The sequence below is a fragment of the Miniopterus schreibersii genome, assembly GCF_964146895.1.
Source record: "Miniopterus schreibersii genome assembly, chromosome: 12".
Taxonomy (NCBI): Eukaryota; Metazoa; Chordata; class Mammalia; order Chiroptera; family Miniopteridae; genus Miniopterus; species Miniopterus schreibersii.
The window spans coordinates 38,546,273-38,559,034 of record NC_138112.1 but is presented as its reverse complement, the minus strand read 5'-3'; the positions used below and the strand labels follow the sequence as shown (position 1 = coordinate 38,559,034).

The 12,762-nt window shown below is 41.7% G+C and overlaps 2 protein-coding genes across 2 annotated transcripts in view; one reads left to right on the top strand and one right to left on the bottom strand.

The window, feature by feature from the left end:
• The window catches only part of LOC308565527 (uncharacterized protein), a gene marked incomplete at both ends in the record, with an annotated part of 56,966 nt that overhangs the window by 14,722 nt on the left and 29,482 nt on the right, over window positions 1-12,762 (top strand). The window contains 2 exon segments of the mRNA XM_081154856.1: window positions 9,875-10,067; window positions 10,476-10,750. Of these exon segments, the coding sequence (XP_081010982.1) occupies window positions 9,875-10,067; window positions 10,476-10,750 (468 nt within the window).
• Window positions 9,878-10,834, bottom strand: LOC308565185 (olfactory receptor 56A4; the record flags this gene model as incomplete). Its single annotated transcript, XM_081153996.1, has 1 exon — window positions 9,878-10,834. The coding sequence occupies exon 1, from the start codon at window positions 10,817-10,819 to the stop codon at window positions 9,878-9,880; it is 942 nt and encodes a 313-aa protein (XP_081010122.1). The 5' UTR covers window positions 10,820-10,834.

Genomic DNA, 12,762 nt, shown 5'->3' with positions numbered 1-12,762 from the left:
GTATTCCCAAACCACAGCCCCATAAACCCAACTGAGACAGTATCCTTTCTTCAAGTACCTTCTTTGTGAGCCCCAATCTTCAGAATCTGATTTTATACCCTTTTCTATCCATCTATAGAGCACACTTTTTGCTTAAAAATGTTTATTTATACCCTGTCTTGTCTTCATCTTTAAAGTTTTTACCTAAACCTCAGCTGACACATCTGCCCACCTAAATGTATCACAAGACATTAAACCCAGTAATCCAATATTTATATTTAAACACCCTCAACCTCTCCATACTCATAAGAAACATTTTCCAATTATGTTTCTTATTTCAGTATATGACATAAACATACAACCAGTTACATCTTAGAAAGTAAATTCTAGAGGCCTTGGGTGTAAGGGTGGGATCATTCATAGTCAAGAAGAATCACACTAGAAGTTAAAAGAAGGACAAAAGTTGGAATATCACAGATTCAGACACTGAGAGAGGGCCTGTCATTTGGGAAATAATAAAACCTTAGAAAAACATGGACAGTGAGAATGAGAGGGGGCATATCTTAGCTTTGATAGACCTAATGTGATGGTGCAGGCTATTCACTGAGTATTTTCCTTTAGGTGTAAGAGGATTTACAGCAGACAAGAAACAAAAACCAAAAACAGGAAAGATGATTGCCTGCCTGAGAGTGAACTATGGGAGCACTGACCTTGGGGATGACCGTGAGGCAGAGGATGACATCCAGCAGGGAGAGGATGGCAAGCAGGTAGTACATGGGCTCATGCAGTGATGCTTCCTGCCAGATTGCTAGTAATAACATAAAGTTGGCCCCAAGGGCCAAAACCAGGAGGGGAGCCAGGGCTACGGATAGCCAGTGCTGTGTGTCCTGCATTCCTGGGAAGCAGATCATCAAGAATTCATTCACCTGGGTCCCTGTGTTGTTGAGAGATAATACCATGACTGGCAGGGGGCCTGGAACTGGCTGAAAGAAAAGACACATGAACTTAGGATTTGATTATTTCATTAAAAACCTCTTAACAAGCTATCTACTTCCATTCTAGGCTGTAAAGTTCATCCACAATTCTATTGGCACAAAATCTGTCTAACATGTAAATTGCATCACATCAGTCCATGTTAAAACAATATTTCCTTAGTATTCATAACTTTACGAATAAAGAATAAGTTCCTTCATGTGAGTATGTTCCAACTGCACAAACATAGACTCAGCCACCTATTGAACATACTTTGCTTGGCCTCATCTCTGTGTTTTTGCATGTGTCATATCCTTTTTATAGAATCAACTCTCTTGCCCTCCAGTAACTAAGTTCTGCTTGTCCCATTCTATCTGTACCAGGAGTTACACCTCTTACAAATGTTTTTTCTTCTTACACTTATATACATACATACTTTCTTTATGATCCTTAAATACCCTGATCATGCTGTTATCAAAGCATTAATAAAACTTTCTATACTCATTGTTTTCTAATTGTTTCCCAAAATGTCTGTGCTCCATCTGCCAGCAATGGAATCTTACCTTTATATTACAGCACAGAGAAAAACACACTGCACATGGTGCCATAATAGGCACTCAATAAGTATAGTGCAGATACATGGGCTGACAGATTGTTGAAAGCATCATAAGGCCCTTGACAAATTTAATTTAGCATCTCCATATCTTGCTCTACTATAAACCTTCAGCATTCTTGCTTAATACTCGGTAAAAAGCTGAACAAAGCAGAATTGGATAAAAAATAATTTAGCGATGAGAAAAAAATGTGACCTTGTGGTAGAACAATAAATACAAAAGACACCTGTGCAGTATCTTATTTGCATTTGTATATGTATTTGGTAAGTAACTGCTTAAAAAAATAAAACTCACTATGTGTCCCTGGAAAAGGAGGAAAAATAAGGAAGGGAGGGTTCTAAGACAAGGGGAGAACAGAAGGAATACTTAGGCATGCCCGAAGCAATGATGCCACACAGACAGCAGCGTCAGTTCTCTGAGCATCTTCTTAACCACCCAGGGTCCTGTGGGGAAGAGGCTGCCAGGTTCTTCTGTGCTCTCCTGAGGCAGAGGGAAGAGCATCTCCTACAGATGGAAGTTTTGGACATACGGTTGGGGCACACCTGGACACAGAAAGTGTCCCAATCAAGGTGGAGAGTTGTTTCATTTTTCCCCTCAAATGTGTACTGTGGGCTTCTCATCAGGATTTTCTTTTACCTAGACCAGTGAGGGGTTAGGAAGCGTGAGGATGCATCGAATCACCTGGAATTCTTGTTGAAACACAGGCTGCTGAACACAACCCTCAGTTACTAATTTTGAACATCTGGAGGGCAAGCTCAAAAATTTGCCTTTCTAACAAATTCCCAGTAATGCTGATGTTGCTTTTCTGGGAATAATACTTTGAGAATGACAGAGCTACACCCAACTATGATTATTAACCTAACCACTGACTTAGACTAACCCTAATTCAAGACTGCTACCACATTTCAGCCAGGCCTTGCCACAGCTCTGCTCAGCTTCAGATACCACATGCTTTTCTCATGATCTGTAGTTATTTAAGCACATTTTTGGCCAATCTCTGGTGTCCCAATTTAAAAGTTATCTTCCACACATGGACTCTGGGAATTCTGTAGGTTCCTTTTGTAGGGGTTCATCTCTCTGCCTGGATCCATAGTTCTTAACCACCTCTCCTAGGAGGACCAAAGCACATTAAGGTCTAGGACAAGGTTTCATTCATTTTTCTTTGTGACAGTTGGCACAAATTCAGACACTTACAATATGTCTATATCAATCAAAATAGGAATACTCTCTGGTCAACCTTCCTGCCAGAGACAGACCTGAGCTGACCTACTGTGAGCTCAGCTGACCCACACTCTAATTGGCTCATGCTCTTTTGATATCAGTTGTCTTCAGGGTCTTCATAAACTCACATCTGAGGGTCCAATAACATTCTCTAAAATAAACAAAGAATTAAGTCAGGGACCAAACATAAAGTGTAACTTATGCTTGGCTTTCCACTGTATTGTTCCCAAAATACTTACAGAGAAAGTCTGCTCAAACAGCAGTTTGGTCATCCAACTGCTTTCAGGCAATGTGTGCCTCCTCACTGGCCTTTTATTGGTGGCTTTAGTCCCTGGACAACTTTATGAAGATGCCATCTCTTTAAAAGCCACTCTCCTGTGGCTGAAAACATGAAGAATTGGTTTGGGAATCCTGCTCCCACGAGCTCTGGTGTCCCTACAGGCACATACACGTTTCCAATGGAAAAAGATAGATTTCTGCGTCTAAACTGAGGTGAAGTGAAAGAGAGTTGATCAGATTATTGTTTCTCTTCAGATGTCTGAGAGTTATGTAAACAGATATATTATTTGTAATAAAAATGAATACCACTCAGAGACTTGGAGAATGTATTTAAAGAGATCCTTTAAGAAGACAAATGTCATTAGACTTATGGAATGACTTCAACTTACATATTAGCCGCATTCTAGAAGAACTGTTTTTAAAATAAGTACTTTATGATGATTTATCACTAATTTTTATTAAGTTTTAGAAATATATTCACATATAGAAAATATGTCACTTAAGGAAAACAGTTATATGGAATCCTGAGCAGTAATTTAAAGTGCATACATTTAAAGGGGTTGAAATATAGGTGAAAGAAGGAGACAAAATGTCAGGTGGTGAGCACACTATAGAGTAGACAGATGCTATATTATGAAGCTGTACACCTGAAATTTATATAATGTTAATGTCACCCCAATAAGTTTTTTTAGCAAAGGAAGAAATAATACAGTTTATAAAGATACCAAATTTCTTGAAAAATAAATTATTTTGAACAAAGCACTTATTAAAAATAAATCTATTTTATGTTTTAATAGTTTGTTTTTCATAATCATTTGCTTTGCTACAGCATTATTTATTAAACCGATTTGTGCAAATGGTGGAGGTTTTATTGAATGATATACTAAGAAAAAGAATTTTTTTTTCTAGAAAACCACAATTGAAGAATATATTTTTGACCTCAAGGAAAACAGAACTCTAAAATTTTATTTGTTTCTGTGACTAAGACGTCCGTACTGACTATAAGAACACCTCTAACTACATTTATATTAAAGAAATATTACATAAAACATCCCTTTCTGATTATTAGAATAACTGCTCTATATTTTTAAAAGAAGAGGCACGTTTCGACGCGAAAAAAAGGGTCATTGTTACACTTTTTCTGTGCCTTTTGTTTCAGCAGGCTTGGCCAGCTGGAATTAGGTGTCCGCTGCAGAATGCTGAGGCCCGCTCGCAGTCAACAGTCGATCTCCCTCCTGCAGCCCTTCCCCAGCTCCCCGCCCGTTCCCACCCCGTTTCTCCGATTCTGCCAGCGCGTCCTATTCTTGAGGTTCCCGCTGCGGCTCTTTCCCCCCCCTTCTGGCCCGGCTGTCGCCTCCCGTTGTTTGTCAAGCGCCGGTGGCTCCCTGCCCTTCCTCGGACCCTGCTGATCTGAGCTGGGCTCAGAGGCACCGCTGACCAGCCCGGGCGCCCCCGGGCAGGCCTCCCGGTCCGGCGCCTCCCGCTGAGGGTCCACCAGCTCGGGGGGCTGGGGGGGCTGGGGCCCCGCTGCCCGGGCGGGCGGCCGCGCATCCCCTGGGCCAGGCTCCCCTCTTTTTCCCGAGGCCTGCGCTGGCGGCCGGGCCCCGTCAGGGCCACGCGGTAAAAGCGGCCCCTCCCCAAACGCTCCTTCCCCGCGAGCGGAGCAGCGGCGCCGGCCTCCTGCTGCGCGGCGGGGCCCGGGGCGGGGCCCGGGGCTGCCGAGTCCGGCCGGGGCTGCGCGCGGGCCGGGCGTCGCCAAGGGCGGGCCTCCCCGCGGATCCGGCCCGAAGGTGTCGCCGAATTGTGTCTTTATCACCGCGGCCAACCCGCAGGGGGGCACGGCTGCTCAACAATTTTTTTCTGTTGCTTATGAAAAATCTCCTGTAAGGGTCTTAGCGAGGATGGCATCTGCGTTTCCCTCTTCTACGGATCTTTACCGACTGTGCCGTTTCAGCGACGGATCCCGTTTTCCTTGGGGCAGCGGCAGCCGCCAAGTTCAAGAGCGGGCGGCGCCGAGGCCCCGGGCGGGTGGAGGAGCCGCGGGCGCCCGCGGACCGGCGACACCGCGCCCTCCCGACGCCGCAGGAACGCCCCGCCGAGAAAACGTTCCAGGAATCCATAATAAAATAGTCACAAAATCTCTAAGAAGTGCGCACATTTAGTTAGACTGCAATGCGTCAAGGTTCCAAGTGTTTATTCTACGGTTATCACCAAAATAATAGTAAAAAAAGTTGGCATAAAAATTGGATACATCCTAAATAAGGCAAGAAGCCAGAGGGAGGGAATGTAAAGTAGGTGAGTTAAAATACAAATAATAGGCGGGTGTGGAAGAGGGCATAGAGGAATCAATGATGGCGGAAAAAATAAAATAAAATAATACAAATAATAAGATGGTAGCTATAAGGCAATCAGCGGCTGCATTATGTAAATAGGCCAAGTGTTCCAAGTAAAAGACAAAGGCTAGCAGATGGAATATGTTCATGCTGCTTACAGAAGGTACGCTTTAAATATAAGCACCTAGGACGGCTGAAAACAAATAGGAAAAAAATATATGATGGAAAGACTAACCAGGGAAATATCAGGTATACTACTCCGAATGCAAATGTGAAGGCGGGAAGCATGACTCGGGATAGAGACATTTTATAATGATGAAGTGATCATAAAAACTTTAGTGCTATCAAGTCTGCATGCTCTTAAATGAAGCGTGGCTAAAATTATTAAAGCTGATACTGGAATTTTAATTCACCATAAAGTGCTTCCACATGGGCCTTGGGACAAAACTGCAAAGTGAGAGGAACTTTTTATTCTTTATCTTTAGGCATGGTTGTATTTTTTTAACTTAGATTTATTGGGGTAACAATGGTTAATATAAACATATAAGTTTCGGGTGTGAGTTTCTGTGTTACAAGATCTGTATATTGCTCTGTGTGCCCACCACCCAAAGTCGTATCTTCTCCCGAGAGGAACTTTATAAAAATCCTGAACAGAAGCAGAGGTTTTTTCTCTCCCAGGTGCAAGATGCTACTTCTTTGTCGTTGGTGGAATTTGAGCAAATGTTGGATGCCTATTTACCAAATATTTTTTAGTGGGAATTCCAAGAGGACAAGAGATTTGAAAAGACTCAGAATCCCTACTGATATGAAATCCTAGGTATCCAGAAACAATAAAAGTGATGGCTAATGTGGACAATCTACCAAGTATTTTCATGTGCTTCAAGAAGTAAATTGTAGAGAACCAAAACTTTCTAATTAAAAAATGAAATAGCAAATAGTAGCATGACAAATTATAGAGATAAGTGTAGTGAATCTACACACATGTGCCCCTCACTGGCTGACATGAGAGTCTATTTTTTTCTGTTCTCTGTTCAGGGACAGCCTGTACTCTTTCATTGTGAACAGCAGTGTTTTAGTCTAAATCGATTTCAACTGGTCTGCTAGCCAGCTGCCAACATCTGAAATGAGGCAACAGCACTAAGATTTTAATAGGTGACTTAGGACAAGAAACAACTGAGGAAGCCACAGCATAACACTATGAGCTTCAAATAAGGGAAGGGTTTTATGAGAGAGTGATGAGCAATAATCAAGAAATTGCACTGGGGACTGAGAATGACACACGGGGCAGGGCATCTCTGAAGTGCACTGTGTATAAAATAATGAAGAACATCTTCTGAAGATGTTAGAGAGGAGGTGCACATAGGAAAATAATAGGATTAATTTCCACGTATAAGTTATTTGCATGGGTTAAGCTCTGGTTGAAAAGCTTTTCATAAATTAGTTTATCCAACACTCTGATAAATCACATAATAACATGGCAATCGTAACTCTTCTTTAATGAGAAAACTAGAGCTCAGATTGGTGTGTCAAAAGCGTCAAAAGTTACACATCTAATCAGTGGCCAAATTGGTGTATCTGGGATCTCAATAAAAGTAATTTTTACCTCATTCCAAGATAAGCAGTCTTAGGTTTTATGGTATATGAAATCGCACTGAACTGCGACTTATACAAGACTTTTTGTAAGGTGCTTTGCAGAATACATTATATTAACGACTTGATCTTTTCCCTAAGAAGTTTTCAGGGGAAATAAGAAACAAGTTGTGCATGTATGAATTACTCACTTTTATTAAACAAAAAGCTACAATATATAAATAATTGTATTCACAACTCTAAAGTATGTAAAGTTAAGAAGACAAATGAAACTCCTCATCTCAGAGGTATTTATAATATAGTATCAGAAGGAGATGTATACACATAACTCAATATGGTCAGATTGATTCCAGTGGGGTGAACAAAGGAAGGGGTTTTGGAGCAGGTAGACTTTAAATTGAGGCTTGTAGAATAAACATAGCTTGCCAAATAAAGTCGCTGGCATTGGTTTTTTATGTGGAAGAAGATACTTGAGCATAGAGTTTAAGAAAAAAATATTGAAGGACCTAATCTGAACATAATGAGCTAGGAGCAACTGGGGCGTGGTTGACTAGAAGAGCGTTGAAGAAGAGTGTTTTGTACTTCGGTTAGGATCAGTCTGTAGAGTTGTAAAACAGAGAAGAGAGTGAGTAGAGCAAAGTTATTACTTTGATGAAAGGCAATATCATAAAAATGATGTTATTTTATAAGTTCCCCAAGAATGGCTAGCTTCATCATAGATTAGCTACATTAGAGGACATTCTCAAATGACTCTCACATATGAAGCTCTCAGTATCCAAAAAGGGGCCTAGTTACCAATGTAAATTGATTTCAGGAAATATTGGTCAATAGCCAAGTCTCCACCATTTTCAGGGCATGGTCAGTAAGGGAGCTGCAAAAAATAAAACAAACTGATCTTCATTCAAATAAGCCACCAATCCAAAGGCCCAGAGGTCATAGAAATTATGTTGTCACCAGCACAGGATATGAAGATTGACACAATAGGGATGAAAATAGGCTAAGAAGTAAATTTAAGTATATATATATAAGATAAGCAGGACAGAGTGGGATGCAGATGATGACTGAAATCTGATAGAAATTGCAGGTAGGATCATATGAATGCAGAAGTTGGTAAAGAACATCTGTAAAAAACCCTCTTTCACTTAAACAAAGCACACATACACAACTGAGTCATCCTAAAATTTATTTAAGATTTTTTTTTTTTTAAAAGGAAAAAGCTATAGGAAATTTATACTACAGAGAAGTGCCATTAGATAAATATATAGACAGGATCTTGCAGGGCTAGAGGAGGCAATGGATGACACACGCCATTCACTCCACTGTAAGAATCCAAGGTCTGGAGTGAACTTTCTGTGTCCACAAGAGACCCACTCATGGCACAAAACCAATTTGATCTGTAGATCAGATCCCAGGTAGAACCCAGAGATATAATATATATCTAAATATTAAGCAATTGAGGAAATTGAGAGGCATTAAAAGTGATTAGACTACCATTTGTTCTTTATTTGAAAAACAATAGCACTCTAATTAAACTCTCGTGATTATGTGCCAGGGTCCAGTCCCAGTGGTCCAGGGGTCACCAAAGGTGTGGACAGTGTCGGCAAAGAATGACAAAAGGATACGGAGACAGCGTTCAGAGCATCGGGACAATCAGCTTCTCCCTTTATTGCCTTGTTACAACTGTCTTTATACTATTTGATTTTGTTGCTGGTTAAACAACATGACATCATGCTTTGTTCCGGTTTCTGTCTTGGCCTTTCACAGTTAATGAATATACCTTCTTATCTGACCTTTTAAAGAATTTACATCTGTTTAGGTATGTTAATTTTAGTCGTACCTATTGTTTATATTTCTATAGGCTATTCTACAGGTTAATCTCTAGTTTGTTATTTATATTCTGAAGTTACTATTTTATTGCTCTACCACATAGCTAAGAGGAGAATAACTAAGCCAGCTTTTCTTATGCAAAGGTTATGCGAGTCCTAAGGAAGGGCTCTGGAGCCTGCGCTGATTGTCTTTAGCCATGGTGACTGACCGCCCTGGCCTTGGTCTCTCGCTCACATTCCCTGCAGCAGTCCGTCCTCACTGTAATATCCTGTGTATGATAAGGGTTCAAGTGTAGATTGAAATAATCTCTTTCCTAGGCTGCTCTTTCCTTGTGGGGATTCCCAGAGTTTTCCATTAATATAAACATCCCCCAGTAATACATTCCTTGTGGGAACTCCCTGGTGGCCTCCCTGTGGAATCCCCTGCGACGAGAGTCAGCAGGGCCCGGACCCAGGCCTCTCCCCCGGTGGGGAACTTCCTGCGGTAATGGGCCTAACAAGTCCTAAGCTTTCTGCTGACAGTCTGGGTTCCTCATGAGCGGCACATGATTTTCCTGTACTCCTTTGGGCTTTTACTGAATCATTGTCTTTTCCAGTCCCATCCGACTCCCCTGCTAGGGAAAAGTTTCCAGCGAGGGCAATGCCCTTTTCTGGTGCAGTGACTCGGGGAAGGACACAGAGCGTCAGGAAGGGGAACAAGCATGGGAAGAGGGACCTGCCATATGCCAAGTCCCATGGAGATTGGCTGTGCAGATGTCTCCTCCTTGAAGGACTGTGTCAAGCAGCAAGGATGGAATGGCTTCGGGCAATTATAGCTTGACAAATCCCTTTCACATAGATGAGGCCAGGAAAAACTTCCAGGTAATTCCAGAAAGCAAAAAACAGCCAGTGCCATAGAAAACAGGAGGTAAAATATGAATAGGCCCAAAATAGACTGAAACATTGGAGAAAGAAAAATCCATACGTATTCCTACAGTAATCATCTAAATTTTCTATTCATCATGAAAATTATTCCCCATTATCAGTTTCTGTTTCCAAAGTCAAATCTCATTTATTTTAGTTCTTACAGCCTCCTCAGCAATTTCTGGATTCCCTGCTTGATCTCCTTGGTTCTCACACCATAAACAATGGGGTTCAGAGCTGGGGGGATCAGGTGGTGCAGGATGTTGAGCAGGATGGGGACATCCGGGGGGATTCTCTTTCTGGCCAGGTTGGTGATGACCAGAACCAGCAGGACTGTGCTGAAGAAGAGGGTGAGTGTTAAGTGGGAACCACAGGTGCTCAGGGCCTTGGCCGCAGCCCCCTCGGCCTTGATCCTGAGCACAGCCTTCAGGATGAAGGAGTAGGAGAGGACAATAAGGATGAGGTCAGAGCCCAGTAAGGTCCAGCCAGCCACAAACTGGTAGAGCCGGTTGAAGGTGATGTCATCACAGGAGAGTTTGGACACAGACAGGTTAGTGCAGATGCAGTTCTTGATGATGTTCTCTGCACAGTATCTGAGTCTGGAAGAAAGGATTGGAACAGGAAGAAAAAACAGGGCATTTCGGGCTACAACGAACATGGCAGCCCTAGCCACAAATTGATCCGTGATGATGGATGGGTATCGTAGTGGGTGGCAGATGGCCACATAGCGGTCATAGGCCATGACCATGAATGTGCAGGACTCCATGGCAAGGAAGCAATTCATAATAAACATCTGGATGAAGCAGGCAGAGAAGCTGATGGACCTGAGGTCAAACCAGAAGATGGCCAGGACCTTGGGGATGACAGTGAGGCAGAGCACGATGTCCAGCAGAGAGAGGAGGCTGAGCAGGTAGTACATGGGCTGGTGCAGAGAGGCCTCCAGCCGGATGGTGATCAGGAGGGTGACATTGGCCGCCATGGCCAGGAGGAAGAGGAGACTGAGGGGCAGGGACAGCCAGTGCTGCCAGCTTTGGTAGTTAGGGAAGCAGATGAGGAGGAATTCGGAGACTGGAGCAGTGGAGTGGTTGCTGGGTGATGTCATGTAAAGAATCCTGTACAAACTAGGAAGTCAGAGTCCCTTAAAATGAGAACGGAATAAATCACCATTGAAAGTATATGTTCTAGAGGCAGTTGAACTCAATTTCCATTGGGGTTCTTAACCTGTCCCAATGGAATTTTTAAATCATCATCATCATCAATCATCACTGACATTTAACTGAACACTTGTCATGTGCTAGGCATTATGCAGAATGTTTATATTCACAATCTCACTTTATACTTTTAAAAAACACTTAAGAGTAATTAATATTGTTATAGTAATTTCACAAATAATGAAGGGGTACAGGTAAAAGAATGCAGAATAGTATGAACAAAATCAAAGAACCAGTAAGTGGTGAAGAACCAGGGAATCTAACTCTAGTGTCCATGGTTCCAGTCACCACACAAGATTTAGACTCAACCAGAATAATTACCTATCTGAGCCCTTCTTTCCTTCAGTGTAAAAAGGATAGCTGTATAGAGAGCTCTGTTACCTGACTCAATACAATTGGGCAGAGTCCGACATGAGGATTCTATATTTTCACTCATCAGGAAATACTGGGTTAGAGGTAGGGCAGCCCTTAACCTCGCCCAAAGACAGTGATTTCTTTCTTTAAAAAGAAGATTTCAGTTTAAAGACATGGTATTTCTCATTCTCACTGGATTATTTGCTGTTGTTTATCTTTGTGAAGGTTCAAGAGTGTCTCCTTCAGTTTGGGTCCTTTAGAAGGGACTGTGAATTTCCTATTCAGGAGGAGGTTCACTGAAGGCAGAATGGAAGCTAGCTAGTGAGTGTAGGCTTATAAACCCACATAGGAATCCATTTACCTGGTAAGTAAAATTGTCTATGATTTTTTTTGAGCCAGGATCCAATTTCCTAACCTACGGATTCAATGTTCTATAAACTTACCTGCTTTAATTCCAGTTGTTTCTCTAGTTGGTACTGTCTTATTTTCCTCACTGCTAAACAAAGAGCAGAGTGGCCAAGTGCTAGGAAGGGTAATAGTAATGGCTGTCACGGCAAAGGAATAGGAAAAAAACCAGGGAGTTATGTCAGGAGGGAAGGGTGAGCCCAGGAGCCATATAATTGGTACAGTTGTGATTACTGGCCCTGCTCACCCATGTTATCTGATAGTCTGCTCTAGGAGGTGAAGTGTGAATGAGAAGATATGAGACTCTAGCTGCTAGAGAACATAAGATTCAAAGACTTTCATTTTGGATATCCAGACTTTCCAAATACAGTACCAACACTCTCACACACACACATACACACATATGCAGTCACATATACACACACATGTAGGACTTTAAGAAACCAAGGACTCAGGGGTTCTAACAGGGGAAAGAATAGTTATGTATCAGATCTGTCCTGTAGCTTCATATGTGATTAGGAAAATGACTTTCAGTGTGAATCAGAGAAATAGAAAGAATAAACAACATACCTACGTTTATTGAAAAAGTTTCTCCTTTCCAGTAACCTCAGTTCTGAATCTTCAGAGTGACTCCACCTATTTGAACAAGCTAGAAAATAGTAAGTCCCTTCTTCATACCTGGTCTTAATGTTAGATATATTAATGCGCAGCATGAATTTAGAAAAATTTCTGAGAACTTAATAAATAGAAGAAAATTGAAGAAAAAAAAAAAAGAAGCCCTTATAATGCAGTATAGATGTGGCTCTCATAAAGATGATCTTACAAACAGTGGGAAAGGGACAGAAGTACAGTTAAATAAAGCAATGTGTTGTGGTTAAAAAGTTTGCCTGAGATAAATTCCAAATCTTGCTCTTAAACTTATTTTATGACCCTGATATCCACTCAAACTCCACAATACCTAGTTTTCCCCTTTATAAAATAAATACTTGATATTTAAGTTTAAGGTGGTGTTGTTGGGAGGGAAAAGGGCTATCCGATTTTGAGGTCCTGTTAGGCTTGGAGACATAGCAAGCTG